The sequence below is a fragment of the Neocloeon triangulifer genome, unplaced genomic scaffold (genome assembly GCF_031216515.1).
Source record: "Neocloeon triangulifer isolate White Clay Creek 2 clone unplaced genomic scaffold, ASM3121651v1 ptg000013l, whole genome shotgun sequence".
Lineage (NCBI taxonomy): Eukaryota > Metazoa > Arthropoda > Insecta > Ephemeroptera > Baetidae > Neocloeon > Neocloeon triangulifer.
The window spans coordinates 7,180,933-7,207,208 of record NW_026775555.1 but is presented as its reverse complement, the minus strand read 5'-3'; the positions used below and the strand labels follow the sequence as shown (position 1 = coordinate 7,207,208).

At 38.5% G+C, this 26,276-nt stretch overlaps 7 protein-coding genes across 20 annotated transcripts; 3 read left to right on the top strand and 4 right to left on the bottom strand.

The window, feature by feature from the left end:
- The first annotated feature begins 7 nt into the window (after window positions 1-7).
- On the top strand, window positions 8-6,369 carry LOC132199154 (zinc finger RNA-binding protein). 4 transcript variants are annotated; one of them, XM_059623677.1, is made up of 16 exons: window positions 8-151; window positions 816-985; window positions 1,053-1,199; window positions 1,446-1,849; window positions 1,907-2,267; window positions 2,445-2,555; window positions 2,604-2,832; window positions 2,886-3,036; window positions 3,146-3,438; window positions 3,496-3,691; window positions 3,744-3,900; window positions 4,201-4,298; window positions 5,178-5,273; window positions 5,327-5,536; window positions 5,704-5,860; window positions 5,921-6,369. In XM_059623677.1, exons 1-16 carry the CDS (start codon window positions 102-104, stop codon window positions 6,001-6,003), a joined length of 2,913 nt encoding a protein of 970 aa, XP_059479660.1. In that variant the 5' UTR covers window positions 8-101; the 3' UTR covers window positions 6,004-6,369. The 4 variants fall into 4 exon arrangements, with proteins under 4 accessions (XP_059479660.1, XP_059479658.1, XP_059479659.1 ...); XM_059623675.1 differs by having other exon boundaries at window positions 1,035-1,199; window positions 1,458-1,849; XM_059623676.1 differs by having other exon boundaries at window positions 1,035-1,199; window positions 3,161-3,438.
- A 257-nt stretch (window positions 6,370-6,626) lies between these two features.
- Window positions 6,627-7,277, bottom strand: LOC132199160 (uncharacterized). Its single transcript, XM_059623686.1, has 3 exons — window positions 7,194-7,277; window positions 7,007-7,135; window positions 6,627-6,905 (listed from the first exon to the last, which is right to left on the bottom strand). The coding sequence occupies exons 1-3, from the start codon at window positions 7,205-7,207 to the stop codon at window positions 6,776-6,778; spliced, it is 273 nt and encodes a 90-aa protein (XP_059479669.1). The 5' UTR covers window positions 7,208-7,277; the 3' UTR covers window positions 6,627-6,775.
- Window positions 7,278-9,879: 2,602 nt separating this feature from the next.
- LOC132198866 (small ribosomal subunit protein bS16m) lies at window positions 9,880-10,931 on the top strand. Its single transcript, XM_059623136.1, has 4 exons — window positions 9,880-10,028; window positions 10,213-10,368; window positions 10,422-10,581; window positions 10,647-10,931. The coding sequence occupies exons 2-4, from the start codon at window positions 10,222-10,224 to the stop codon at window positions 10,745-10,747; spliced, it is 408 nt and encodes a 135-aa protein (XP_059479119.1). The 5' UTR covers window positions 9,880-10,028; window positions 10,213-10,221; the 3' UTR covers window positions 10,748-10,931.
- Window positions 10,932-11,203: 272 nt separating this feature from the next.
- Window positions 11,204-12,139, bottom strand: LOC132198563 (cytochrome c oxidase subunit 5A, mitochondrial). The gene is made up of 4 exons (XM_059622654.1): window positions 11,978-12,139; window positions 11,767-11,879; window positions 11,533-11,703; window positions 11,204-11,478 (listed from the first exon to the last, which is right to left on the bottom strand). Exons 1-4 carry the CDS (start codon window positions 12,042-12,044, stop codon window positions 11,377-11,379), a joined length of 453 nt encoding a protein of 150 aa, XP_059478637.1. The 5' UTR covers window positions 12,045-12,139; the 3' UTR covers window positions 11,204-11,376.
- A 374-nt stretch (window positions 12,140-12,513) lies between these two features.
- On the bottom strand, window positions 12,514-16,824 carry LOC132198560 (programmed cell death 6-interacting protein). Its single transcript, XM_059622639.1, has 12 exons — window positions 16,584-16,824; window positions 15,744-15,862; window positions 15,399-15,680; window positions 15,106-15,341; window positions 14,827-15,049; window positions 14,653-14,776; window positions 14,423-14,600; window positions 14,232-14,359; window positions 13,996-14,179; window positions 13,722-13,937; window positions 13,514-13,672; window positions 12,514-13,459 (listed from the first exon to the last, which is right to left on the bottom strand). Exons 1-12 carry the CDS (start codon window positions 16,787-16,789, stop codon window positions 13,007-13,009), a joined length of 2,508 nt encoding a protein of 835 aa, XP_059478622.1. The 5' UTR covers window positions 16,790-16,824; the 3' UTR covers window positions 12,514-13,006.
- Window positions 16,825-17,071: 247 nt separating this feature from the next.
- Window positions 17,072-19,764, top strand: LOC132198562 (uncharacterized). Of its 11 annotated transcripts, none has more exons than XM_059622649.1 (6): window positions 17,072-17,221; window positions 17,330-17,375; window positions 17,723-17,897; window positions 17,967-18,105; window positions 18,171-18,453; window positions 18,507-19,764. In XM_059622649.1, exons 4-6 carry the CDS (start codon window positions 17,993-17,995, stop codon window positions 19,575-19,577), a joined length of 1,467 nt encoding a protein of 488 aa, XP_059478632.1. In that variant the 5' UTR covers window positions 17,072-17,221; window positions 17,330-17,375; window positions 17,723-17,897; window positions 17,967-17,992; the 3' UTR covers window positions 19,578-19,764. The 11 variants fall into 11 exon arrangements, with proteins under 11 accessions (XP_059478632.1, XP_059478636.1, XP_059478631.1 ...); XM_059622653.1 differs by having other exon boundaries at window positions 17,330-17,379; window positions 17,771-17,897; XM_059622648.1 differs by having other exon boundaries at window positions 17,330-17,379.
- On the bottom strand, window positions 17,964-23,250 carry LOC132198561 (BRCA1-associated protein-like). Its single transcript, XM_059622641.1, has 11 exons — window positions 23,001-23,250; window positions 22,590-22,790; window positions 22,388-22,526; window positions 21,969-22,170; window positions 21,655-21,917; window positions 21,142-21,282; window positions 20,923-21,088; window positions 20,743-20,868; window positions 20,584-20,688; window positions 20,375-20,530; window positions 17,964-20,321 (listed from the first exon to the last, which is right to left on the bottom strand). Exons 1-11 carry the CDS (start codon window positions 23,080-23,082, stop codon window positions 20,145-20,147), a joined length of 1,758 nt encoding a protein of 585 aa, XP_059478624.1. The 5' UTR covers window positions 23,083-23,250; the 3' UTR covers window positions 17,964-20,144.
- Between the last annotated feature and the right edge of the window lie 3,026 nt (window positions 23,251-26,276).

Sequence of the window (26,276 nt, the reverse complement as noted above, 5' to 3'; positions counted from 1 at the left end):
TCGAGGTTACGCCCCTCTGACAACACACATGCGTGTCCAGCGGCCATCTTAGATTATCACCATTTTCGCCGCTTCCCAAGGTATCGGAGAACGCGTGTAGAATGGCCACAAACAATTATTTCGGCTTTACTCACGGCGGAACTCAATACGGGTAAGACAGAATTGCTGGAATATTAACTTGAACTATTAATCTTTGCACTTGCAAAGTAAAATCACTGGAGAAAGTGGATTTTTAAGCCGCAAATTGCGATCAAAAATCTCGGTTTTTGATTCCCCATTATAAAGTGCCATAAAAGCACTATTGATTTTCTCCTGTCAGTGCATTTTGGTGCTTCCGAAATCATTAAGAGTGGTGCACATCAATATTTTCTGATTAAAATTGTGGATCCGCACATCAATCGACGTGATCCAGATTATCCAGAAAATCATTTCCATGTATTTCGAATTTTCTGATTCCTAAGGCCTCGCTCGTGATTGAGCCTAAGTCGAGCCGGTTACATACATTATAGTAGTTGTGTACGTCACGACGGTGAATTTTAATGATAAACAATCTTTTAATTATTTGCTGCAATGATTACAATATAATCCGAGCTCTTTGAACTACAATGAAATAGAAAGCTTGTTCCCAAAAAGCTTATATGAGCAGCTTATAAATTATTATGTAATTATGTATGTAAATACAACACACGCAATGCTATGTATAAATTTATTCTAGAAATATCGATGCGTTTTCTGAAAAAAAAAGTTCTTTTATTTCGACTGGAAATACAACGAAGCAGGTTTCTTATCGATTTTTCACCATTAAACTGTTGTAGTACCTCAGGAGCGGCCGCATATCAAGCAGCAGCAGCAGCTTCCCAGACCGGCTATGCCGTGACCCCAGCGTCCGGCGCACCAGCCACCTACCAGACGCAGAGGGCTGCGACCACTGGCTACGAGAGTGCCTATCAGGCTGCAACCACCCACACGGCCCCTGGCACTTACGGTAAATTACTTCGGTCCTAATAAATCTGGAGTTGAGCTTTTCATTGCAGTTGCTGGTGGCACTACAGCGGCCGGGACAACCTACGACTACGGCTATGGCCGACCTGCTCAATCCACTGCCCCAGCGTATGACGGATCCAAAACTTACTACCAGCAGCCAGCCGTTGCAGCCACTGCGTCAGGCACCTACTCTGGTGCTGAAACCCACTACCAAGGTAATGCAAATTCTAAAGTAGTGGGAAAGTCTGACTGGTAAAAAGAATTGCTAAATTTAGGTCAAAATTACTTGAAATAGCAATTTTAATACCTGGCTGAAATCCACCTTTACATTGACATGATGAAACTCCTAGCTTTTTGAAATCTTCGCTGAAAAACAAAAAAGTGTTCCCAAAATACATTATCTGATCGCCACCTGATATAGTTAACCTTTTATCATACCTAGGGCCCATTTATTTTCACAGCCAAATTTTCAGCTGCTGCCAAGCCAGCGTTCAGCACTCCGAGCAGCAGCTACAATGTGACCACAAGACAGGTGACTCCGACCACAACCCCCAAGGCCACCAACGCTTACGGCAATGCCGGCTACAATAACCAGGGTGCTGGAAATTACGCAACGGGCTACGCAGCCCCTGCCCAAGCCAACAACACTGGGTACGACACAGCGTTGTACAACGCTGCCACCATGTATGTGCAGCAGCAATCACAAGCTCAGGTCAAGCCTCAGACTGGGGTGGCCAACACATGGCAGTTCAAGAAAGGAAACCTGGGCGGACAGGCGTGTAAGCTGAACAAACCTAAACAGCCCCCAAAACCCCAACAACTCCACTATTGTGATGTTTGCAAGATAAGTTGTGCTGGACCTCAGGTATTTTTATTTTTAATTTCAAGTCGAGTGAGAAATTAAAAGTTTTTATTCCTCTAGACGTACAGAGAACATCTGGAGGGTCAGAAACACAAGAAGAAGGAAGCTGCTCTGAAAGCAGGAACTGCAACTGCCACTCGAGGGGGAAACGCCTTGAGGTGTGAGCTTTGCGATGTGACCTGTACAGGCTCTGACGCCTATGCGGCCCATATTAGAGGAGTGAAACATCAGAAGGTGGTCAAGTTGCACACCAAGCTGGGCAAACCCATTCCATCCAACGAGCCTCTTGTGATGGGCTCGAAAACTGGCACTACGACTGCCGCAGCTAGCACTTCAAAGCCTGCAGGCGCACCTGGGCAGGTGGCTGTTGGAGTTAAAAAACCGTCCGCTGTCCCCAAGATAAACTTCACTGCTGCAGGAGGTTGGTTGAAGCAAACAATTAATCTTCTTTTAATTCTAAATGATGACCCTACCGAGCTCTTTGAACTTGAATGAAATCAGCAGCTTGTTCCCAAAAAAAATTTGATCTGATTACATTATAAAATTTAAGGAAAAAATTTAAACAAATTTTGGTTTCTCATATTTATATTTTGTTCAGGAGCTAAAGAGGAGGAGGAAGACACTAGCAAGGCTGAGGAAGCTAAAATAGAAGAGAAAGAAATTCAACCAGTTGGTCAAGATTATATAGAGGAAATTAGAAATGATGAAGGTAGGACGTTAAGTTGAGTATAAGTACTAATAATAATGTCAAATTTAGGGAAAGTTGTCAGCTTCAACTGCAAGCTCTGTGAATGCCGCTTCAATGATCCAAATGCAAAGGAAATGCACATGAAGGGTCGTCGCCACAGACTGCAATACAAGAAAAAGGTCAATCCAGATTTGATCGTCGACATCAAACCGTCCCTTCGACAACGGAAACTACAGGAAGAAAAAATGCGCAGGCAGCATTTGCGAGATGAGTACTTTAGACGACGTGATGAAGAAAGGTTTTTAATCAATATTTGCTATTAAAAGTTTAAACTCAACTTTAACTTCTTAGATTGTTGGTAGAGGAAGAAGAACGAATGTTCTGGGAAGAGAGGCGGCGTTATGAGGAAGAAATGGAGTGGTTTTGGCGTCACGGCAGGGACCACAGAGGCCCACCTATGCGTCCTCCATTTGGTCCAGGTGGTCCTCCACCCCACATGATGGTAAGTATGATTTGAGTCAATATTTTGCAAATTATTCACCACGGGCGATTTCCTTGGAAATTGAAATTTAGCATACGCTACAAATTGCATTTATGGCATAATTTTCCAGTTCTTCCCTTCTCAGATGAGACGTCCAGATTCAAGCGACGATCGGCACATGTCTGCCAAGCACCAGGAAATCTATCCCACTGAAGATGAGCTGCAGGCAGTGCAGAGAATTGTGTCCCACACTGAAAAAGCTTTGAAACAGGTATCTGACCAATTGGTTGATGCCCAAGGCGGGACCACGGAGGCTCCTGCTGCAACCACTGCTCCAGCCCCTGAGGCCACAAAAGAAATAAAAGTTGAAAAACCAGACGAGCAAAGTGCTGTCAAAAAAGAAGATGGCCGCGATGGATCAATGTATAAAGATTGATTTGACTGCATATCAAGTTGCAATTCAACTTTCATGTTCGACAGGTTCTCGTTCCATCGAAGCAAGGAAGAGTGTGCACAGAACACCAGGACCCTCAAAGGTGTGATGAGGGTTGGTGTTTTGGCCAAGGGCTTGCTGCTGAAGGGAGACACAAGTGTCCGCCTAGTCGTTTTGTGTGCTGACAAACCCACTGTCAACCTTCTGAACCAAGTGGCAAGCATGCTTCCAGTTCAGTTAAAGGTAAAACAAGCCTATCACTACCATCACCAACAATAAAATTATTATTTATCAGAGTGTCTGCAGTCCTGAAGATGCATATGAAGTTAGTGCTCATCCCCAACAGGGTTCTATCCATGTACGCAACAACAAGAATGACTTGAAGATCACTGTTGAGATTTTGCTAACATCTCCCGTAGTCCGAGAGGCTCCGGGTGAAAGTGCTCCAGCCGGTAACTTTTTACGAAACATCCAAGTTGATTACATGCTTAAAATTCAAGATGTTGACAAATCTATAATTGAATTTGTCCTTTCTAGATTTATAGTTGAGGCGCACACTTTACACATGCTAGTGGCTGAAGTAAATTTGCAATGCGTCCAGCTTCTCTACCATGCAGGCAAAAATGTCTTAAAATAGCTCAAAATTCTGCTGCATGGTGAGATTTGGATGAACCACTCAACCACTGAACGTGTAAAGTGTGAACCAAATAATTAAAGATGTTACTAACCGACCTGACCGCTCCCTCGTTCAGAGCCTGTCGAGGCAGCGAGCCGGCCGGTAGGGAATCTCTTGGATAAGCAGCAATGCTTAGAAGCCCTTGCAGCGCTGAGACATGCCAAGTGGTTCCAGGTTTGCACGGAATTCTCTGCTTTATATATCTACATTTTTATTCTCAAAGTGAAAACTGTTCAAATACTTTGCAGCCTTGTGTCTGGCATTTCACACTTAGAATAGTTTAAATTTTCCTTTTTCTGCCAGATGGTTGAAAACTAAGAAAACTTAATGCATGCTACCTTTTGAAATCAAGCGGTTGTGTTTATCAGAACTTTTCTTGCGAGTTGATGATTTACTATGCTTTGCTGTTAAAAAATTCAGTCTCCATCAGCAAAATCTTGACTGACAAATTTTTAATTAAATTGGGAGATCAAGTTAGGCTGATGGTTTTCCATTTAATCCATTTGCCAAAGAGAAGTTCTGATTTTTTATCTGACTGGCCCCCTGCGCCGAAAGGGCTCTCAGGAATCGAGGCAGGGGTCTACCCGTACGACTGACTGATCATGAGGCTACAAAGTTTTGCAACCTCACTGTTGTTTTGCTTGAAGAGAACGCAGGATCTATCCAAATTTTTTTGTATGATCTCTCTCACTCTGCTAATGGCCTAATCTAGTGTAAATTTCACAATTCAAGCCAATTTCCTCCAACACAAGACAATTCCGTGAAAATTGCCCAATAACTTTGATTTGCAGCTTCTGGAGGAATAAACGTGGTGCCCCTCGCTCATGCCATGGTTATGTACTGTAAATTTTAAGCTGATGGAATGACAATGCCTTCAAAGCTGTTTGCCCAGCGAATTTTATTCATATTCAGATTTTTATTTGGCCATAGCCCTAAAGGCAGAGCAAAGCATTGTAAATTCATCAAATCCTTTTGAATTTTGCATGCTAAGGATCTGTAACAGTAACGCAGCCAGCTTTCAAGGACTGTCAGTGACAATCGGTTAAATTTCAGGCTAGGGCAACTGGACTTCAACACTGCGTGATGGTGATTCGCGTTCTGAAGGATCTCTGTGCTCGAGTTCCCACATGGGCTCCATTCCCATCCTGGGTAATAATTTTGAAGTTGACAAGAAATTTTTTACTACGTTTAAATTTGATCAGGCACTGGAGTTGCTGTGTGAAAAGGTCTTGAGTAGTGCAGGACAACCTCAAAGTCCTGGTGATGCATTAAGGCGTGTGATGGAAGCAGTGGCTTCAGGAATTTTACTGCCAGGAGGGCCAGGTTTGCTTGACCCTTGCGAAAAGGAGCCAACCGATGCTGCTGGCTGTCTGACAGTTCATCAAAGAGAGGACATAACTGCCAGTGCACAGGTGAAGAATAGATGCCTTAATTTTAAAATTAAATTAAATTTGGACTTGTAAAGCTAAATTAAACAAATTTTATTAAATTGTTTATATATTTTTATAAGGGGTCCATAATTATTCACTATGTGAAATTAAAAATTTAGTATTTTAATAATTTTGTACTGCCTTTTCAGCATGCACTGCGTTTGCTGGCATTCCGTCGGATCCATGAAGTCCTGGGCATGGAGCAGTTGCCTCCTCCAAAATTCCAAAGGGGACGCTTCAACCGCAAGCGCCGCCGTGACAACAGCAGTGGTGAAGGAAACGACTCCGAGGGAGAAAATGAACCATGTAAGTTTGAATGACACAACATCAGTGAGCAGTCTTCTGATTGAAATTCATATCAAACAGGTGGAGATGGAAAGAAGGACAAAAAGGAAGACGGCGAGGAGAAGATGGACACAGAGAAAACAGCAGTCAATGCTGCTGCCTAAATTAATCTCTTGACTGTTTAGTATTTCCAAGCTTTGTTAGGGAACCCATGCTGTTAGAGTGCCGAACTAATGATTTCAAATTAGGTTTCTAGTGAACGTAAAGTTGGACCTTAGGTAGGCACCCTGTCTCAAGTCAAAAAATAATAAATTAAAAAACTTTGTGTTATACTTCCCGTGTTCAAGCATGGATATTTCATGCCTCTCTCTTACTGATTTCTTGATTAAATAATACATTTTATGGATGCAAAAAGAGATATTCCTCAAGATAATGTTTGACTTAAACTAGTTTTAGAGTTTTGAATCTTGTTATTAATAACACTTTGCAAAGAAAGTGGAATAAACAAGAAACTTCTTAGAGCAAATCATTCATTTTATTTTCTTTGTATTTTTAAACAAAATCCTGTTAACAACTGAATTAGGGACAAACTTCTGGGATGGAAAGGTTCTGTCCTCATCAGCGCAATCATGCTGATACATTTCCTCGCTGACGAAGGAGTCTTGCTCCTCGATTGTTGGTGTGAGAACTAGTCCGAGTGCTGGGTAGATGAGGAAAGCAGTAAATGCCAGCATAACACACACGAGCACTGGGAGGGCCACTGCCCAATATTTGTGGGGCAGAAAGTCTAATCCTGCTTGTCTCAACCAGGGATCGGGCACAAGAACCCAAATCAGATAAAAGATGAAAGCACCGCGGCACCCTAAATAGAGCACCAACCCCTGGATGGCTCTGCTGGGGGTTGGGGCAGGCGTGTGTACCTGCTGCTCTTTCCTACTACCAGTGGTCATATTTTTCTGTTTTGGCCGGACCGAACGTTTTGATTGTTTCTTGTACAAGGATGAGATGCTCAAAAAAGGAGTTTGAGGCAATTCGCAGGTGCCTTGTCTCTGAAGCTTCAAAACATCTAAAAAAAGAAGCAACTTAATATCAATAATATGTATGTATTAAATTTAAGTTGTATTATGGCAATTTTATTATAATGTAATTATGACTTTTTATCCGTACACTTCAAGTGTTGAATCAACAAGTTTAAGAGTCTTGTTTGTACCACCGCGTTTTGGCTCCTCGTCTACTCTCAAGACATCGTAGACAATTTCAGCGTCACGTTTGCTTGCAAAGGGAACAGTTAAACTCCTAAAAAAATGAATAAATAAATTTAAAGCGCTCATTTATTTCAAGTAATTACACTCACAATTTAAGAGACATCTAATGATATAATTATTTCTACGATTCCTTCAGTTAAAAATTTTGATTTGTTTTTGGTTCAATTCTTGTTGGTTCAATTGGTTCCTCCTCGTTCCTCGTGCGTAGAATAAGGGGCGAGGCTGATCTATGGACATTAGAAGCTGGATTGGTCGAGACGCCATTTTTTGGTTTCAGCACCCCAGGCCGCCCGGGGTGTTGAAACCGAAAAATGGCGTCTAGACCAATCCATCTTATAATGTCCATATAGCTGCCACCACGCTCAGGCCCGGGAAGCCAGGTTCAGAGCTTCTGAGGTTCAGAGATCGTAACAACAACCGGTTATCGGCCGATCGTCAATTGTTTTTTTTTTAACAAAATTACCGCAGGCCGCAGGCAGTAGAGTCCGCTGTCCGCTGGCTGCAAGGATGAGATCGCTCGATCGCGTATATCATTAATATCATATTATATCATTCAATATATCAATAGATGATTTATTGTCAAATTATTTATTTATCGACCTTTTACAAGGAGCAATTGCCCCATTTTGGCCTTTTTGCGACTGCATTATTCTTTTCAAGTGCATTATTAATTACGATTAATTATTCTCATAATTTAGTATTTAGTAATTTAAATTTTTCAAAATTCAAACATGAAAAAAAGCCCATTGCAATTGCGGAAAGCATAATGCAATCTTAATCTGAAATCATTTTTAAATCCAATTAATCCTATAGCTCTGCACTCTGCGCGGTCGTTAAATTGCATAGTTGAAGCGAAAATCTTTATTCCCAAACTTTTATCAATATAAAGAAGCTAAAAATATTAAAATAATTATTTATTAATGGGTGCCCGGTGCATCGTGGTTAGGGCAACTCGCGATCCGCGATGATAACACGCATAAGTTCAAGAAGCTAAAATTGTAAAAAAAATTCATAAATCTCAACTATATTTATTTTCCAATTTTAACTAATTTCATCAGCTTTTATCAATAATTATTTGTTAAAATTAAAATCATTAATAGAGAATAAAAATTATATATATTTTATTCTCATATTTATTTCAAATAAATTTTGGAAAATTTAAACACGTTATAATTATTATAAATTCCTTATATTTACACTCACTTTTTTAATTATTAAAATATTTTTGTCACGATCGACCGCGACACAAGACGAGTGGCGAGAATCATACTTGTTTATCAGAGGATGGCCGCGGCCTCACTAAACAGATTGGTCGCTGCTGCCTGCTGGCTGCTTTGGAGATTTTTGTGGGGGTGGAAGAAGAGAGGGAAGCATGTCAGGTATAGGCAATCGTCAATAACAATAGAGAACACAAAAAACAGGTGATCCAAGGAGACTTAAAAATGTTGAAAATCTCACAAAGCGTATATACAAATAGCATGAGAATGCGCTCCTAACTTATTCTCCTAAATTATTTACTAATTTTACAAAATATAATTATGTGGGTGCAAAATTTTTGACACGGCCAATATTAGGTTCGTTGAAATCAGCATTAAAATTGTCAAATTTTGATGAAAGTTAATTTGAAATTAAAAACCAGAGGTCAAGAGGGCAGCGGGTGACCTAGGGCACTTAGAGCTTTAACAATACCTTCTTGCTCTGGAGCTTAAAATTTTGAATCAACCATCATTAGAATTATGCGATTCGGACCAGTGGGAGCAAAGTATTTGCGCTCGGCAGTTTAGTATGAACATCACATTTTTAAGAAGGTTGAATTAAATTTAAATTATTCTATTGATGCCATTGACAAGAACGCTTCAAGTGTTTTGAGCCAAGTCTTTAAGCAACTAATCATAATTAATTTGTGTTTTTTACTTGAAATCTATGTGCTGCAGTCAAAGTTGAAGTGGAAAAAACACTGTAATAATTTTGCATAGATGTTTCAGAATCTGAATTCTCACAATAAAAAAACAATAGATGTATTTGAGCTTAGTTGTGAATTTTCTCAATTTTTACTTCATTAGCAGGCGAGATAATTAATAAAAACTCTGCGACCCGCCTCAAAAATTTTTGGACTAAAAAGCCGCGGTCGTCTCACACAAGAGAGACATCGGCGTCATTGCGCTGTTCAAGTTTATGTAAAAACGAAAACTCAAAAAATCGTAACTTTGGTCCTAATGATCCGAATAATTAAATTTTTGAAAAATATAAAAGATTTTTCAATCTCAAAAAAATGGTATAAACATTTGATTAAATATAAAAGATAACAAGCAAGCTATTAGGCAAATATCTCTTTTATGAATACACATAGCTTGTAAAATTTAAAAAAAATATATATATAAATTTGTTCAGAACAGTGGAAAAAATTTTTATACTTTGATCTCATACAATGCACCACAGCCTAATGAAAATGAATGCCTGTAATATTCTTACCATGTTCATAAAAATATTCTGCTGATAATTATATAATATTATGTATTTCTAAATTTAAGAAGGTGAAGAAATATGACATATATTTTTAAATGTATTAAATATGGATGCATAAAAATATTAAAAATACTTGTTCCTAAGACGCGGAAAAGATAGTACGCAGTGAACTATAAATTCCAGCTTGAGTGTCATTTGCGTGTGCTTTTGGATTCAAATTATAAAAATACGTCGCGCCACCCCGCTCCACAAACAACCGGCTACCGATATCCCCGCCCCCTGCCGGTATAACCGTTTGAACCTGTGAACCTGGCTTCACGCTCGCACCACGCTCACCTCTCCAGACAGAGAACAAAACGCTGCCCTCAGCTTGGCTCTCAGTTTTCTGAAGTTTTCCTGGTGATTTTAATATTTTGCAGAGGCTTAATCTGAAGGAAAAGTTTCATAGAAGCGTTGGGGTGAGCAAAAATTTAAAAGCTTATTTAAGAATTGGAGAGATCATTATCATAATTCATAATACATATTTATCATAATTGAACTATTACATATACACATAAACGCAAGCAATACATATTTACCAAAATAAAGATTTTTGTTAATATTTAATTATGTAGCCCATTTAATTAAGTTTGTTTCTCGTAGATATCCGTGATGGCAGCAAAAAGGATCCCTCGCTTGAGGAACCTTATCAAGGCAGCCAGTGGTGGAGCCCCTTATAAAGAAGACTCAAAAAAGATAATTCGCTTTGTTCGGATGGGATGTACAAACAGACCATTTTATCACATTGTAGTTGCCGAGGTAATACAATAATTTTTTTTTTAATTTACTACTAAATTTGTGGATTGTTACAGCAACACACAAACCAGCACATGCCAGTGATAGAACAGGTTGGAACCTACGACCCGTTGCCCAATGAGAAAAACCAAAAACTAGTTGCATTTAATTTTGAAAGGGTTCAGCATTGGCTAGCAAGAGGTGTCAATTTAACATATCCAGTGGCTGAACTTCTTGGTATTAAGATTCTTTGTTATCAATTTTTCATAAATTAAAGTAAATTGTTCTTTATTCCATAACAGGTCTTGCTGGTTATTTGCCTCTTCATCCCAGGACTGTTATGACTGCGTGGAGAAATAGATTGCGTGCGAAAAAAGAGGCTAGCGAGGAAAAGAAGGAGTAGTGTAATTTTTCAATTAGACTGATGTGAGAGTAGGAAGTTGAAAATTTATTTGCGAATTTTAGCTTTCCAAAGTAAAAATTTACTGTGTAACCTTTACTTTAGTTTTGTTAAATAGCACAATAACCCATGAAAATAAAATAGCATTTAGAGTTTCAAAAATGCAGTGCAACCTTAAAAAAATATAAAATTATATTTTTTTGTAGATATCCTTTTTTGAAAAAAGAAAATTTTAAACTTATCTGAAGAGATAATAATTTTATCAATAAATGAGTTGATAAATTACGGCTTATTGTTTTTCCTATGAACGTATTGAAACCAGGAAAAGTTCGAAAAAATAACTATTTTCTAGGCATATGGCCTTCCCAAGAGAGTATAATTAAGCTATTAAATTTAAGTATTATTAATGTGGAATATTTCAAAAAATTTAATGTGGTCATAAAATTAACAGCTCTAAAATTAGGGTTGACAACTTTTTTATTATTTTCATAACAATGTACACATTTTCCCTGCTCTTGCAGATCTTTTAAGTGCTACTGTTTCGAGGGATTGTAGTTGGAATAGAAACAGAACAGCCAAAATATTATACTGCAAGTTTAGGGTAACTTCCTACTATTTTAAAACATTTAATATTAGTGAATGTCATAAACACTAGTGAGGGCGAGCTCGGGCTTATCGTAGCCCAATTCCTCGGGGGTGTTCAGGCCCAATTCCTCCAAAGTGGGTCGGATTTCCTGTTTTTTTAAGTTAAGTTAAATTTATGTGAATTTTTTAATGATATTGAATACCTTGAGAACATAAGGGTAGATTTCGTTGACCTTTCCGCCACACTTTTCCTTGACAGCCTCAAGGTACCTAACAGCCAGGGCAAAGTCATTAACCCTTCGGCAAGCCTTCAAAGCTGCGGTGATGATCTTTGGCTCGGGCACCAAGTCCATTCCAGTCAGGTCATTCATTGCCTGCGTTAGAATTTATTTTAGAAAATAGCCTGGTCAAGTCAAAGGCCTTTAAAATTTTTATACCTTTCTGATCTCCCAACCATCGATGTCTGCCCTGTTGAAAAAGGCCTCGTAGCGGGCGTCGAATTCGGCATCTGTCTCTGTCGAGTGCTTGGACATGCACCTAACAGAGCCGACTGCAAGCAAAAACAGAGGAAGGTCAGTCAGTTTTTCCAAGTTAATCCACATTCGACATGCAGAAAGGAGCAAAATAATTGTTACAAACGACACTCACTTCCAGCGCTACGGAAAACGGCTTTGTTTACGGCTGAATTCAGCCTGCCGACAACGGTTCGCAGCATTTTTATCGTTCTTCGACGACTGCAGCCGCGGATGAAAAATGGCCGGTCGATGGGACAAGACGAACTGAGAGCGCTTATGTTGGTCTGTCTGGTTTGCTATCCCATTTCCGGTGCAAAAATATTAGCAAATTGTACATAATTTAGTTCTTCAGAAGGTTTATAAAAGCGCCATTTTTATTTTTGACTTACAATGAAGATTTAGAAATTCGCGGTGGTATTAAATGGCCGACTTTAAATTCTTCAAAAGTACCAAATTGTACCAACTGAACAAGTTTCTGAGTTGTCTCCGATCCGATCGCACTATTCTCGTCAGTCACAATTATTTTTTGTGGCTCGTCTTTTGCAATAGTCTGTATTAATATTAACCGTATTATCTTTATCATTATTTATTTTTTAAAATTTGAATAGTTATTTGTATTAATAAAATATTGTGCGAAAATGTGTCTTTGATGAAAATACAAAATTTAGGTCTTAATAATTTTACTTTCCATTTTATTCATCGTAATATAATGGATACATTTCTTAATTAATGTGGGAACTGCATTATGAAATCCAAAAAAAGGCGACATATATCTAAATAACTCATACTTCACAAAAGCTGTATTTTGCTATTTCAAAACTGCTGACTTTTATAACATGAAGATAATATATTGTTAAAATTAAAATTCTACAAAAAAAAAGACTAAAAATGCACTTGCTTGAATCAAAATAATAGTGCTAATATGTTTGATAAAAAAGGTTATTTTAAAATATATGTTAGGCATCCATTCTGTTGATCATCACAATTAACTGGTTTGGTAAACAATACCTCAATAAAGCTCTGAATGGTGGCTTAAAATTTGCAGAAAATTTAGCAGCTGAATTAATTAACCTCAGCAAAAAAGAATTCATATAACAATTAGCACCCAGCCTCATCAGGAGTGACTTTATGCGAGTTTCAAGCTGCTATTTTGATTTTCTTATTACCAAGGTGGCTGCTGCTGCTGGTTAGGGGGTGGCTGAGGCGGGTAGCCTGGATATGAAGGAAAGCCAGATTGCTGAGGATACCCTGTTTGCGGTGGCGGGTACGGATAAGAGTAGGAAGCAGGATGCTGTTGCTGAGGATAAGGAGCTTGCGGATAAGCGTAAGGGTTGTAACCAGTGGGCATCGGAGCATAAGCCGCATACGGGTTGACTCCTTGTTGTGCATACGGATGAGGCATTCCCTGAGGCTGAACAGGGTAGGGAAGAGGTGCACTATGAGCGGCTGGAGCCGAGGACGGCGTTGGAGGTGCACTCTCATGATGGGCTGGAATGCTGGGAGTCCCTGCAGTGACCTTGCTCAGGTCAGAGGTCAAATCTTTCAAGAGTTCGTCCTTTTCCGTCTTGCGGGCGAAGCAGAAATCAGAAACTTTGTTTTGGAAATTCACCAGCAGCTGTTGGGATTAATTAGTTTGAAACACATTAATTAATTAAATAATCTGTAATACATTAGTCAGGTCATTGTAGAAACGGGAACCTTCTTTCAGGTTGACCTGCAGCTCCATAAATCCGTCATGGGCGGCAGCCAATTTCTTGAGCATCTCTTCTCTTTGCATTGCAGCTGCCCCAGCCCCACTCTTCTCCTTGCAAAATTCAGAGTTCACTCTCTACAGATTGGATTAATATTTATGTTAATTGATGTTTTAAAATTTAAACCTGAATCTCTGCAATCAGTGCTTCTTGACGCTGTAAGCTCTCCTGAACCTGTTTGCTCAGTGAACCGTAAGTGCGGCCAAGAGCCTCGACCGACAAATTTGCTTCATTGATAGCACCGTCTTGAGCAAGAGCCGACAAAAACTTATCATGCATATCTGAAGTCGGGGAATTCAGCTCACTCTCAATCACATCTCGCTCAGCTTTTATTGCCTCCACCTGCAAAAAAGAAATAAAATATAAAAAAGACGGAAAACTTGTAAGAAAAAAAATTTACGTTCTCCATCAATTTGCGCAACTGACAAGCAGCGGAACTCTTGCTGGCGCCACTCGAGCCACAGGCAGGAAGTGCTGCTTGCAAGGCACTGATGTCTCCATCGAGCAGGTAGATTCCCTCGGAGTGTGTTTCAAATTTGGCCCTCACCTTCTTGTCAGCTTCAATTGCATTCGTGATGATCGTTCTAGGCAATGGCAAATTAGCCAAGGAATTTCAAAAAGGAAACAAGGACTTACTGGTATTTAACGACATTTGCTTTGAAGGTGTCAGTCAATTTAGCTGATGGAGTTCTAGTCCATTTCTCTTTGAACTGATTCCTGAGCTGGGTGTCAGAATCCTCCTCTTCCTTCACCATTCGATTGCACTGTTAGAATAAATAAATAAATCAATCTAAAGAGATTTTCACGCAGTCAATCAAATATTTTACCTCATTCAGAATTTCCTGATTCCTCTGTAGGAGTTCGGGCAGCTCTTGAAGCATTTTCTGAAGGTCATTCAGACCTCCACTTGATTTGACACTTGCTGCTTTTTCTTGCATCGAATGAGGAATCTCAGCACCAGTGGTGTCCTCCAAAGCGGCTGGCAAATTTAAAGATGCTAAAATGCTGGAAGGAAAATGTTATTTATAACCTCTTTAAGAAAATTTAATAATCATACCTATTCAGCAGTTGAGTAGCTTCTCTCAGTTTCATGATTTCTGTGTTGACCAAATCAGTTTTCCTGACACTGTACGCAGCCATCGCTTGTAATACAGGCACAGGCACGAGATTTTCAAACAAGTCTGTAAAATAAATTTTAAAATAAGCAAAACTAGAAAGCTGCTGTGTTCACCTTTAGAAGAAGCGCTCATTTTCTCGGTCATGGGAATGGCTTTTGCTAAAGGTGCCTTTCCGACTGCTGCCAAGGACTTTGAGTCTGGCACCCTCTCGTGGTATATGAAGTCATTGTCTTTCTTGCTTTCAGTCAAGGCCTTCTGAGCTTTGTTTACAAAGTCTTGGAAGAAGGTAGCCTTTCCAGAAACTTGTTGTGCAGTCTTGAAAAGCTCAAGAGCATACTGAAATTTAAGACTTATTTGACAAATTTTTACTTAATTTTTTTCTAGTCACTGACCTGAAGCCTGGCAATTTCTTCACCAACACTTTTACCAGCGTTGCAAACTAGACTTTGGTAATACTGAGCCAGGCCTTTGTAAGCAGCTTGCTTTCCTCCAACTACCGAAAGCCAGTCGTAGTCTCCTCTTTCCCAAAGAGGGTGCAGACTTTCCTTCTGCATCAATTTGTAGGCCTCTGTGTAAAGCTCGTCGCACTGCGAGCTCAGTTTTGCAATCACAGCATCCTTCATGCGATCTGTAATAATATTTATTTCAAAAATTAAATAATTCTCTATTATGAATTTTTCCTCACCTTGAATAGCTTTCTGGACAAAAATTTCTTGCGCCTGCGCCAGCATCAGAGCTGAAAGAGCACCAAGAGTTTCGGCTTTCAAATCTGGTGTCGGATCTTGTTGGATGGAAGACAAGACTGTTGACTTGAGGTGGTTGAAAATTCCCGCTGACTGCTGCAGAAGTTTGGCGGCGAGTTTTCTTCCTTCGTCCGTCTCCATGGTCTGATTGGCAGCCACACAACTCTGCAGTGCAGCGATGTTGAATAGGACGCAAACCTTCTCATAAGCAAGAGAAGCAATTGCTGAATGAAAAATAATAATAATATCAATATGCATAAAATCTTTTACTGAACAAGTAAACTTACTTAGACTCAATCTGCCTCCAAAGAGACTGCCCCTGTCAAAAGCGTCTTTCCACTTAAAGGGGATCTGAATTTCATGAGCAGGGATTTTCGTTTCCATTGCACATAGTTGGTCATAGTAGCTGTAAGCAAATTAAAGTTGCATAAATAATTAATAATTGAGCTCGTTTCAAGGATTATTAAATTTAATCTGGTTTACTTAGAAACAACAAATATATCATGAAATCTAATAGATTTACATGTTTTAAATTATTATTATTACCATAATCTATTTATAATTCAGAGAAATTTTAATTTTTTTGCAAATAAAACTGAATCAAATTTGAGGTTATTTATGCCGATTGAAATATTTATTGCTTTTTAATTGATAATCTGGATTAAAAAAGTATTGACATGTAGACGGAAGAGATGACTCATTCTACAAAGATCAAATAGCTCGTAACGGTCGAAGTGGCTCCACCGCACCCCAAGGTCTTTGTTTTTTTCCTTGTTGAATAATAATTAATTTACATTTGGGGAGCGCAAAAACTATTAAAGTTACTAATAAAATTGAAAATTATAGACAATTTGACGTGAAAACGTTTAATTGCCTTAGCCGGCACTCATCTTGATATCAAGGAAATACAAATGATAATAAAAATTAAGCCGTTGTGGGGGGTCATCACGTCTTTAGATTTGCTCAAACCAACAGAAATTCAATACACGAGGCACAGTCATATTTGTTTTGCGAAGTGCAAAATACGGGCGATCGCAAAGGACGATGTAAGTGAGGAAAAATCGTGTGTCAGCGGCAATTAGCGGCCCCAAATGCCTGGGAACTGTTGAACTTGACATTAGTCATACCAATAAATGAGCTCGAGGGACGACTCGTATTTCTCAAACGCCTTCCACAGGGCGTTGTTACGGAGCTTGCTGAACTCATTGATCTCCTCTGTGTAGTCGACGGGTTTGTCCGACGTGCTGTACACGGACGCGATCAAGTTCTTCAGCGGCTTGGTCACGTCGATGTCCGACGGTTTTTTCAACGGGACAGCCAGCAAGTCCGCCATGATCGCTCAAGTATTATTCGGATAATAAATAAAAATATAATCATGGCAGCACCGTCGCTCCTCGTCCCTGCTATTTGACGTTCGCTTGAATTCATGCAGCGGGAAGGCCACGTGATTTGCATGTCGGTACTTGCACCGGGTTGTAGTGAACGTGGGGGATTCTGCGGCACCCGAGGAATTCAGAACTTCCAGTCGCTCGAGGCTGGCCGGGCTGGTATTTTGCTACTTGCACTTTGCTCCATTATTTTTGCCAACTCTCCCCACCCCGACAACTATTCATGCTGTATTTGCTGCTTCTGTCTTTACTTGTCGTTTTCATTCTATCTTCCAGTGGCCGATCGCAACCAAAGACAAATAAGGAAATGGTTTCCAAGATAGATCGATGAATCCGAATGAAAAAACCAGTCACATCACCAATCACCACATTATGACGTGATTTGTATAAATTACATATTTTTAATTGTTGTTTATTTGTCCAATTGTTATTATTTCAATCAATTTCGCGTTATGTAATTGTAATAATTTTCTGATTATTTACAGCAATCGTGATGATCCTCTGATTTGGGAAATCCAGCGTCTGTTAGTTGTCGGTGCAGTTTTCATTGCATTTCTGTCACCTGGCCAAAGTGATGAAAGATTCTGTCGAGATGTATTAATTAGTCTCATAATAGCTGCTTCTTGAGCATCGCCACTACCTAAATTGCCTAAATTGTGTTATCTCAATATATTCATGCGCTCCGTGAAAGGAAATTTGGTGATGGAGTAGCGATTTGTTGAATTTGTTCGATTCTCACAACCTGCGTACAGTTGTGTACAATATGTAACAAACCATGCTTCATAATCCGTGATTAATTTTTATTGAGGCCATAATAATAATAATTTAGCTCAATGTGCACAAATGCAAAATATATTTCTCATATTTATATGTGATAGTGAATCGCAATTCTGCTCATGATCTCAAAACCTCTCCGATATGTCTAGTGTCTAGACGACCAACAGAAAGATTTTTTAAAAGCGCCATCAATAATGTGTTATTTATGAAAAAACAAATAAACAAACACACAACGAGAAGGCAAAGGCGCGCAGATTTTTAAAATAAATTTTTAAGGTATGTTATATGATATATTATAATTTTATTAACTTATCAAATTTATCAATGCATTTTTTAAATAAAAAGCAGTTTATCCTGGAAAAGAATTGAAAATGTGGAACACGGAAGAAACACTTCGCCTGAGGAGACACTCGTTTGATGATTTCCTCACCGTGGCAGAATCCTTGGAGTTGCAGACATCTCAACGAAAATGCAAATCTCTAAAGTGAGACTCTTTTCTTTACTAAACATTTTTACTTCAAATATTTATTGTTGTTAATAATTGAACAGCGGATTAAAGTGGATTGAGATTACAAAGGATGTGGGGTGGAGTTGTGATGTGGACTCTTCAGACTCGGAGCAGTCTGTAGTAAGTGCAGCTTCATCCCACCTCTCCATTCCTGGAAATCAGCTGGGATTCGACTTGGAAAAGGAATTGCAAGAGCTGAGGCCAGAAAAATGTGAAAAGTATGAGCAGCCAGGAAATGCCCCTGAAGACTTTGAAGCCTTCCGGAAGCACCACAACTGGATCCCTTACACTTACCAAGACAGCCAACTTCCCAAGGAAGCTTATGTGAGAATTAAAATGTCAGGCCAATTTAATAAGTTATGAAAAAAAAATCTTAGGCAAGACCCACACCAACTTATGTCTGGAAATCTCGAAGGCGGAAATTCACAAAATCTAAGCACATTCAGAAGAAGCGCTTTGAGATTTTGGATATCGAATCAGACATTGACACTGAAGACGATGACATAGAGGAAAACTGTGTGGCCAGATTTAAAGCTTTACCACGAGGTCAAAATGCTAGAGCAAACCACCAGGCCAGAGTGAATTGGCTAAAATATAATCTTGCTCCTCTTCGCGCCCGACGGTGCAGCAGCGATGAATATTCTGAATCTTCACACTCCGATCCAGATTTACAGAATGAAATTATTAGAATCTACCCAAAACAGTATCAGGGGAACAGTTCCGACGATGAACTCTGCTACCCCGATCGAGACAGTGACTATGAGTACTCGCATGTGTGGGGCGAAAGTGATTCGGAAAATCCAGAATTGGAACTCGATGGACAGGAATCAGTGAATTTTCCATGTGGTGACCTGATGGAGGAAGCAGACAGATCTGCCGAAGCATCCCTCCCTTTTAAGAGGTATTACAAACTTCTAGACGCTCCATCACCAGAACCGTATTTACCGCAGGCCATTTTTGACCCAAAAGACTTACCCTCTTGCGTCCACAAGGTAGACCCTAGCGATATCCTGGCACTAGACTTTTTAAACTTGGACTTGTCCTCTCCTCATGATATTCCTCGGGTGTCCGATCACACTCCTAATTTCAAAATTGTGGACGGCAAAATTGAAAACAAGTCAAAGGTGAACATAGGAATACAAGAGGAAAGGGCAAGTCAGAAAAGAAAAATTTCCGATGCAAGTGTCGGCAGCAGTGTGGACTGCAGTGTGTCCAAATTTGCTCGCCTGAGGAAGCAAGACTCTTCAAGTGACGAAGAAAGCTCTGGTTCAGTTTCGTCGTTTGTGCTGACAGGCCGCAAAAATGAATTTGATAAATTACTCAAGATAGAATTACATGACGAAGGCGTAATAGAGTCGCCTTACCCTACGCCAAATAGTGACATTGAAAGCCTATCTAGTCCGGCAAATGTTCAGTGTGACTTAAACATGCATTATGTATTAAAGTAAAAGCATCCATTTGAAAAAAAAAATAATAATAATAATGCAGACAACCACCTGAATAAGGATTTTAATTAATTCCAGGTTGCTTAAATTTGGTTTAAATTTTGCAAATTCAAAGAAAAAATAGCTAAAATTTAATGTATTTTTTGACGAGAGGAGTTATCGAGTAATTTCATCATAATAAAAATTTTCTATTGGTATTATGGACAATTAGCATTGGGGTTTGTTTTTCAAATACCATTTTGATTACGATATAGGTAGGTACAGTGAAAAAATATCAGTCTTGTGGAAAGCTAATTTAATTTAAAATTCTCAATAAATTCGTGAAACCAGGAATTCTTAATTTTAGAATCACTTAAAAAGTAGTCTCGGAATCCAGTCTTGCAAATGGTTAGTATTAATAGTATTACTTAACGCACTTCAAGAGTTAAATCTCTTCCCAAACAACAACACTGACAGATAATTTTGAGGAAACATGAAATATATTGATTGCTCCTTCACTGCAAAGCAGCATTCATTGGGAGTACAGTACATACGCTATTTGAAGTTTAAGTACCCTTGGAAATTTCATTACTAACGGTGCTTCTTCCTGCGATTTTTAGACCCTGAAGCGCTTGCATCAGACTGTGGTTCTGGCATGACAATTTGACCTTCAGAGATTTCGTCCTTCAGTTCAGACTGGGAAATCTGATTTTGCGCCTCAAAGAAAAACATGACATCTCGTAATTGCTCCTTTAAATCAGTCAGTTCCTGAAGTTCAATTGATTTTAAGCATAAAGCTATTAATTCTACTCATATCTTACTTTCTCCTTATTGTTCTGATAATCGTTGAATTTGGACTCCAGGGCACTGAACTTCTCTTGCCAAGCGCTCTGATTTTGCTGCATTCCGTGACTCATGCTAACTTCTTGTTGCAGCTCACTTTTTGTAGTTAACAGTTTTGCATTCAATGTTTGGATCTGAGAAAGAATCACTATAATTTGATAGAATTGCAGATCGTAAATATACCAACCTTTTTCTCTTGCGTTTGTTTATCTTTCTTGAGTGAGTCAACTTGCTTCTTCAAACGCTGGTTCTCCTCCGACAACTTGTCAACTCTCTCCCGAAGCTCCTCTCTCTTTAAACAAAATAAATTTAACAAAAATGCTACTTGAAACCTCTCGAGAATTACCTCGTTGTGAACTTCTTGCTGTAGTCTGATCATTCTGTCCTCAAAGTAGAGCCGCTGAGACTCCAGCTGACTTGTAAGAAGATAAGTGAACTCCAACTGCAAAGAGTCAACCTTCTCATCTCCAGCCTGTAAAAACTTCAATAAATCCCTTCCTCAAAATTTCCACATGGTATATCATACCCCCGGTTTTTCAGGAGAACGCCCTTCTTGATCTGCCCCAACAGCGACCATTTTTCCATCATCTTTATTTTGGAGAAGTCTGTGGACAAAATTGTCTCCAACGTAGTCCCACACTCGATTGCTTCCTAATTGCATTGAGTAGCAGTGCTGCGTCTCCAAAAAGTGCCTTATCGAAATAAGTTAACACTCTTACTTTCAATCAATAACGCATATTCTTACTGAGAAGCATGCCCTTGTACGTATCTTCCACAGCCTACATGCCCACATATCAGACAAATCCACAACGAATCAGCCGACTGGCATTCAAAACACTTGTTGTCAACAGCCTCAGGAGTCTGCACATAGCGGCAGACAGGACACCTGTGATAAAAAAAATTATCAATTAATTTTCATTTTTTTAGTTTTTTTTTTTTTGGAAATGAAGAGATCGGGCTTTTCCTCGTTGCAGAAAAATTGTTTTTATTCAAAAACAAATGGCTCTACCAGTTTCGGTCACGGTCTGCGACCCTATTTCATGAGCAAAACGCGCTGCTCGCTGACTAGCAGCGCGTTTTGCTCATGAAATAGGGTCGCAGACCGTGACCGAAACTGGTAGAGCCATTTGTTTTTGAATAAAAACAATTTTTCTGCAACGAGGAAAAGCCCGATCTCTTCATTTCCATGATCATCTCCTCGAGTGTCAACTTCTTCAAACAAATTTTTTTTTTTTATTTTTTATATTATACAACTCACGTTGCATCCACCCATTTGGCAAGACAGTTGGAATGGAATGAGTGGTTGCAAAGAATGGTCAAAATCCCATCAACAGACTCGTCCATCCTTTCTAAACACACTGGACAAGTGGGCAGTTCTGTGTGGCCTGGAGGTGGGTCCACGCAATCCCCTTCCCGGACAACCTCCACCCCAGACACATAGGCAACATTGCAAAGCTCGTCGTCAGATAGTGAACTGTAAGGAATTCCATGGAAGGTCCGATAGAACTCGTCAGCAGCCACCTGAAATTATGAGTTGAATGATGCGAATCAAAAATGAAATGAATTTCTAACCTGAGATCGAAATTCGATCAGTGCCATGTAGTGGTTGAGCGAAGCTGAGGAATCTTCGGGTCGAATGATTCTCAAGTGTTTCATATCCTCGTGGCATGCTGCAGTGAAAGCTAACAAATCTTGACAGCTGAGGGACGACGGCACAGCCAATAAACACACTTGTTCTGATCTTTGAGCCTCGTCTTCCATGGAGGTCAGTTCACTATTTAAAGAAATAATTAATTGCAAAGGAAAGAATAAATAATTTATGCAATACTGCATAAATAGTATTTTAATGGAGATGGATTAGAAATTAAGATAATTTTTTAAATGAATTACTGAAATCAAAAATATAAGAATTTATGATTGAGAGCTTCATAACGATCTGTATTATTTAAAAAAATAACAACATTCTTTCAATAATCGAGATAGGTTCTTACTTTTCTTTGTAAAGATGTAGTATTCCTTTGGTAACTTCCACAAATGGGTTTCCAGAAACAAAGGCCACTGGTTCCGAACCACCAGTCTTGCTCGAAGACGCCACCGTTTCAGCAATCGACGAACTGTCTCCTGTTGAATCTATTGTTTTTTTTTTTATATATAATTAGAGCTACATGTTGATTGGAATATGTGTGTGCGGACCTGCTGGCTGGGGTGTTTGCTCCTTGCTGCTGCAGGGCGAGTTGACTGGCGGTGAAGAGGACGCAATGGGGCACAAAACAGTCTCCACCCGCATTGACCTCATTTCCCTCTGACCCTTCTGCTTCTTCGAGTCTCCGCCACTCAGCAGTTTTCCTTTGGGATTCACTCGACTGGCCATTCTACGATGTTGGTACTTTGGAGCTTTAAAGTAAAAATGGCACAATTAAAATAAGGTCAAGACTACAAAGAAGCGAGATTAATTTATGTACGCCGTAGTAACTTTTCTGTTGCGAAACAAATACAAATATCAGAACTTTGTTCATGCATTTAAATGTGAAGAGATAATATGAAAGTTAAAATTTAACTTAAATTCGTTACTCGGCGAATTAATTATGAATGTTTAGAGCAGACCTGTGTAGGAAAGGTGGTCTAGAAGTGGGTACTCATCGCCTATTTCCAGGCGAAATAGGCACAGCGAAACCCCAAAAGACATTACATAAGCTCGAGCATTGATTTTGACAGCGCCAACTTAATACTTTTCGCGAATAGTGCGTCCACGAATTCCGCTGTCAAAAGGTTTGGGAAGAAGGACAATAAAAGCTCCAGGTGGGTCTGATCTTTAGAACGCAGCAGAGTCAAAGTCAAAAACCAAAACAAAATGCAGCTGCAGCAGCAAGGGCGCCTCTAGCGCTGAACGCTGAACCTAGGATTTACGCAGAAATGAGTATTTTTGCGGCGGCAAAACGGCAGAGTGCACGCGCGATTATAAATGTTCTTTCTCACTATTCGTGCAGATTTGTGGTCTATTGGAGCAGAAAAACCGTATACATTTCCTAAATTTCACAACCGTCAGTAAAAGTAAATAGTTTTTAGCCTATAATACATACACTACTATAAATTTATATATATTTCAAAAAAATAAACCCATGTGTTGTTTTGTTTGCTAGCGAAGAGCCACATCTCCATTCACTTCTGTAAAGAACATTTTTCACATATATTTTCAGTCTTTTATTAATTAATTTCGTGTATTGACTTGATGTAAGATGCTGTGTATTTCAATGCATTGAATGGAGAATAAATATATAATTAATTTTGAATTGAATTAAATCTGCTTTGAACATACAAAAGTTTTTTTTATCAAAGTTTAGTGTTCCAAATAACTTTTATTCTTTTATAAATATGATAAAAAAAATTTTAATTTTATTTAATTGTGTAAAGATTCTTTTAACATTAAAAAATCCTTTTCAAATTGTAAGTGGCGAAAAGAAGTAAAATTCGCCCTCTTTTTACTCCGCCCGAAGAACATTTATTTTAGTCTTTCTTTTTGAAATATGAAAAAGAGTAAAGTAAGGAAATAAGGTGAAAATAAAACTGGGGTTTCGAGAGGTGACTTCAGAAAAATTGATTAAAAAAAGTTAGCTAGAAATGATCCAAATTGTCTGTCAGAGATTTTTAGACCGTCACTAAAAAAATTTGATTTGTCACGACAAAGTCAAGGTTGGGCCAGGGCTCTGGGGATGGGGTAAAAAAAAATGTGTCAAAAAAGTTAGCTACAAATGATCCAAATGGTCTGTCCAAGATTTTTAGATGCTTGCTAAAAAACATTTTTTTTTCTGTCGCGACGAGGTCAAGGGTGGGCCAGGGTTCCAGGGGTGTGAGGTAAAAAAATGTGTCAAAATGTTAGCTAGAAATGATTCAATTGGTCTGTCCGAGATTTTTAGATGGTCGTTAAAAAACATTTTTTTCAGTCGCTACTAAAAGTCGAGGGTGGGCCAGGGTTCCTTGGGTGTGGGGTAAAAATAAATCTGTCATAAAAGTTAGCTAGAAATGATTCAAATGATCTGTCCAAGATTTTTAGATGGTCGTTAAAAAACATTTTTTTCTGTCGGGATTTCGAGGGTGGGCCAGGGTTCCAGGGGTGAGGGGTAGAAAATTTTTATAAAAAAAGTTCGCTAGAAAAGATTAAAATAGTCTGTTGTACAAGATTTTTAGATGGTTGCAAAAAAAGTTTTTTTTACTGTCGAGATGGGTCGCAAGTCTCAAGGGTGGGCCAGGGTTCCTCGGGTGAGGGGTAGAAAAAAATATTTCAAAGAAGTTTAATTGCTAGGGACACTGTCTGAGATTTTTAGATGGTCGCAAAAAATCATTTTTTTTCTGTTGGGACTTGCGTTATGTGTAGGCTTGCCATCGTGACGGAAACAGTAGCCAGCTCTTCGAAAAATTTACTTAAACTCGAATAGGTATAATTTTAATTCAAAAGCAAAATAAATATTCCAATCAAACAGCCTCCTGGCCAGGCTGCACGGAACTTGAAAAAAAAAACGGAAAATTAATCATCACATTGGATGTTAACTAGAAATCACTAAAAATAGTGTATGCAGAACATTAATTATTTTTGAGGGTATTTAATTATCCGAATGCCTTTGTTTCTTTTTAGTTTTATTGAGCAATAATTAACTTTAAAATTTAAGTCTACATAATTATGGGTTGACCCGCGCTGGCAAGCCTATATATAACTAAACTTGTCATGACTGTATGCTGATGTGTGTCAAAACGTTTTGTAAATATTTTGGCTTTTAGGAAAATAATTAAAATATATTATTAAATTTTATAATTTACCTCATTTAGTATTTTATTTAAAATTAAAGTAAAAAAGTTCGGTTCCCATCTAAAAATAAGAAGCATAACCATGAAAATTAGCCGAAAATTCAGCTTTCAGTGCTGCTTTCTTTTCCAACATTGTTCTGTAATCAACTTTTAAGAAGACAAAAGCGAACTGCATATAATACGTACGGAAAATTTATTTTAATTTCGTGGAAAAAATTCCTTACTTAAGTCATCTCATATTTTTTTAATTTTTCATATATTCCAAGTTTTCAAATGCCATTCAACTTTTCAAATAAGCAAGAATGTCCCACCAACAAATTTATTTAAAAAGAACTTTTATCAAATTTCTTACTCCGTATAAAGAATCTTTGAAGCTATAGTTGAATTAGCAGAATTAGTGGAAATAGTAATTATATTATTTTTATTGAAATAAAGTTTACATTTTGAGACTTTATGAGTAGCCTGTATCGACAAAAGAGTACAATACGCATGTCATGCTGACGATTTGTTAAATATTCTAAATATTCATCCACTGAATATTGCGCGTATTTTAAGAATTTACTTTCATACTACATTCTACAGATTCATGCCATGCCACGTACAAAAATAGCAACGCATATTATGAGCTAGTGGAGCGCCGCGTTTATTAACAGAGAGACAATCATTTGCAGGCCGGGTGGTGAGACATGTAATAGAAAACTCGCCACAGGACAGAGCAGAATTGTATCGGTCTTGTCTCTCCAAGGGTATGATTATATAGCACGTGATATGAAAAGCATGTGTCTACTAAAAATTTTGAGGCATAAAATTAATAATAATTTGTATGGCAGGAAGGTTTTGAGATTTCTTAATAAAAAATAAAAATAATAATAAAAAAACTGAAAAATCATTAAAAAAAGTTTTTAGAAACTGCTGGTGTGTTTTAAAGCGCAAAATAAATTTTTTGGAACCTTCATTAAAGAAAAAAAATCACGTTGATCCCCTCTAATTATGATCCGTAAAAAAGATTTGCGCTTAAGGGGGTGCGAGAGACTTAATTAAGAATAACGGACACTATAAATATTAATGTTATACATTTTC

What these genes read in the sequence shown, in the direction of transcription:
- LOC132198561 (XM_059622641.1), bottom strand. Translation starts at nt 23,082, where the DNA reads ATGTCTTTTGGGGTTTCGCTGTGCCTATTTCGCCTGGAAATAGGCGAT. An exon ending in GCAAACACCCCAGCCAGCAG is followed by an intron (nt 22,527 to 22,589) that starts GTCCGCACACAC and finishes AAAAAACAATAG; the next exon opens with ATTCAACAGGAGACAGTTCG. An exon ending in AGCAAGAAGTTCACAACGAG is followed by an intron (nt 20,689 to 20,742) that starts GTAATTCTCGAG and finishes TTTTGTTTAAAG; the next exon opens with AGAGAGGAGCTTCGGGAGAG.
- LOC132198562 (XM_059622649.1), top strand. Translation starts at nt 17,993, where the DNA reads ATGTGGAACACGGAAGAAACACTTCGCCTGAGGAGACACTCGTTTGAT. An exon ending in CGAAAATGCAAATCTCTAAA is followed by an intron (nt 18,106 to 18,170) that starts GTGAGACTCTTT and finishes ATAATTGAACAG; the next exon opens with CGGATTAAAGTGGATTGAGA. An exon ending in AACTTCCCAAGGAAGCTTAT is followed by an intron (nt 18,454 to 18,506) that starts GTGAGAATTAAA and finishes AAAAAATCTTAG; the next exon opens with GCAAGACCCACACCAACTTA.
- LOC132198866 (XM_059623136.1), top strand. Translation starts at nt 10,222, where the DNA reads ATGGCAGCAAAAAGGATCCCTCGCTTGAGGAACCTTATCAAGGCAGCC. An exon ending in ATCACATTGTAGTTGCCGAG is followed by an intron (nt 10,369 to 10,421) that starts GTAATACAATAA and finishes GGATTGTTACAG; the next exon opens with CAACACACAAACCAGCACAT. An exon ending in TCCAGTGGCTGAACTTCTTG is followed by an intron (nt 10,582 to 10,646) that starts GTATTAAGATTC and finishes ATTCCATAACAG; the next exon opens with GTCTTGCTGGTTATTTGCCT.
- LOC132199160 (XM_059623686.1), bottom strand. An exon ending in GTTGATTCAACACTTGAAGT is followed by an intron (nt 6,906 to 7,006) that starts GTACGGATAAAA and finishes TTCTTTTTTTAG; the next exon opens with ATGTTTTGAAGCTTCAGAGA.
- LOC132198563 (XM_059622654.1), bottom strand. Translation starts at nt 12,044, where the DNA reads ATGCTGCGAACCGTTGTCGGCAGGCTGAATTCAGCCGTAAACAAAGCC. An exon ending in CGTTTTCCGTAGCGCTGGAA is followed by an intron (nt 11,880 to 11,977) that starts GTGAGTGTCGTT and finishes TTTTGCTTGCAG; the next exon opens with TCGGCTCTGTTAGGTGCATG. An exon ending in TCTACCCTTATGTTCTCAAG is followed by an intron (nt 11,479 to 11,532) that starts GTATTCAATATC and finishes TTAAAAAAACAG; the next exon opens with GAAATCCGACCCACTTTGGA.
- LOC132199154 (XM_059623673.1), top strand. Translation starts at nt 102, where the DNA reads ATGGCCACAAACAATTATTTCGGCTTTACTCACGGCGGAACTCAATAC. An exon ending in TAAGTTGTGCTGGACCTCAG is followed by an intron (nt 1,850 to 1,906) that starts GTATTTTTATTT and finishes TTATTCCTCTAG; the next exon opens with ACGTACAGAGAACATCTGGA. An exon ending in AAACTTCACTGCTGCAGGAG is followed by an intron (nt 2,268 to 2,444) that starts GTTGGTTGAAGC and finishes TATTTTGTTCAG; the next exon opens with GAGCTAAAGAGGAGGAGGAA.
- LOC132198560 (XM_059622639.1), bottom strand. Translation starts at nt 16,789, where the DNA reads ATGGCGGACTTGCTGGCTGTCCCGTTGAAAAAACCGTCGGACATCGAC. An exon ending in TCCCTCGAGCTCATTTATTG is followed by an intron (nt 15,863 to 16,583) that starts GTATGACTAATG and finishes ATTTGCTTACAG; the next exon opens with CTACTATGACCAACTATGTG. An exon ending in AAGAAATTGCCAGGCTTCAG is followed by an intron (nt 15,050 to 15,105) that starts GTCAGTGACTAG and finishes CTTAAATTTCAG; the next exon opens with TATGCTCTTGAGCTTTTCAA.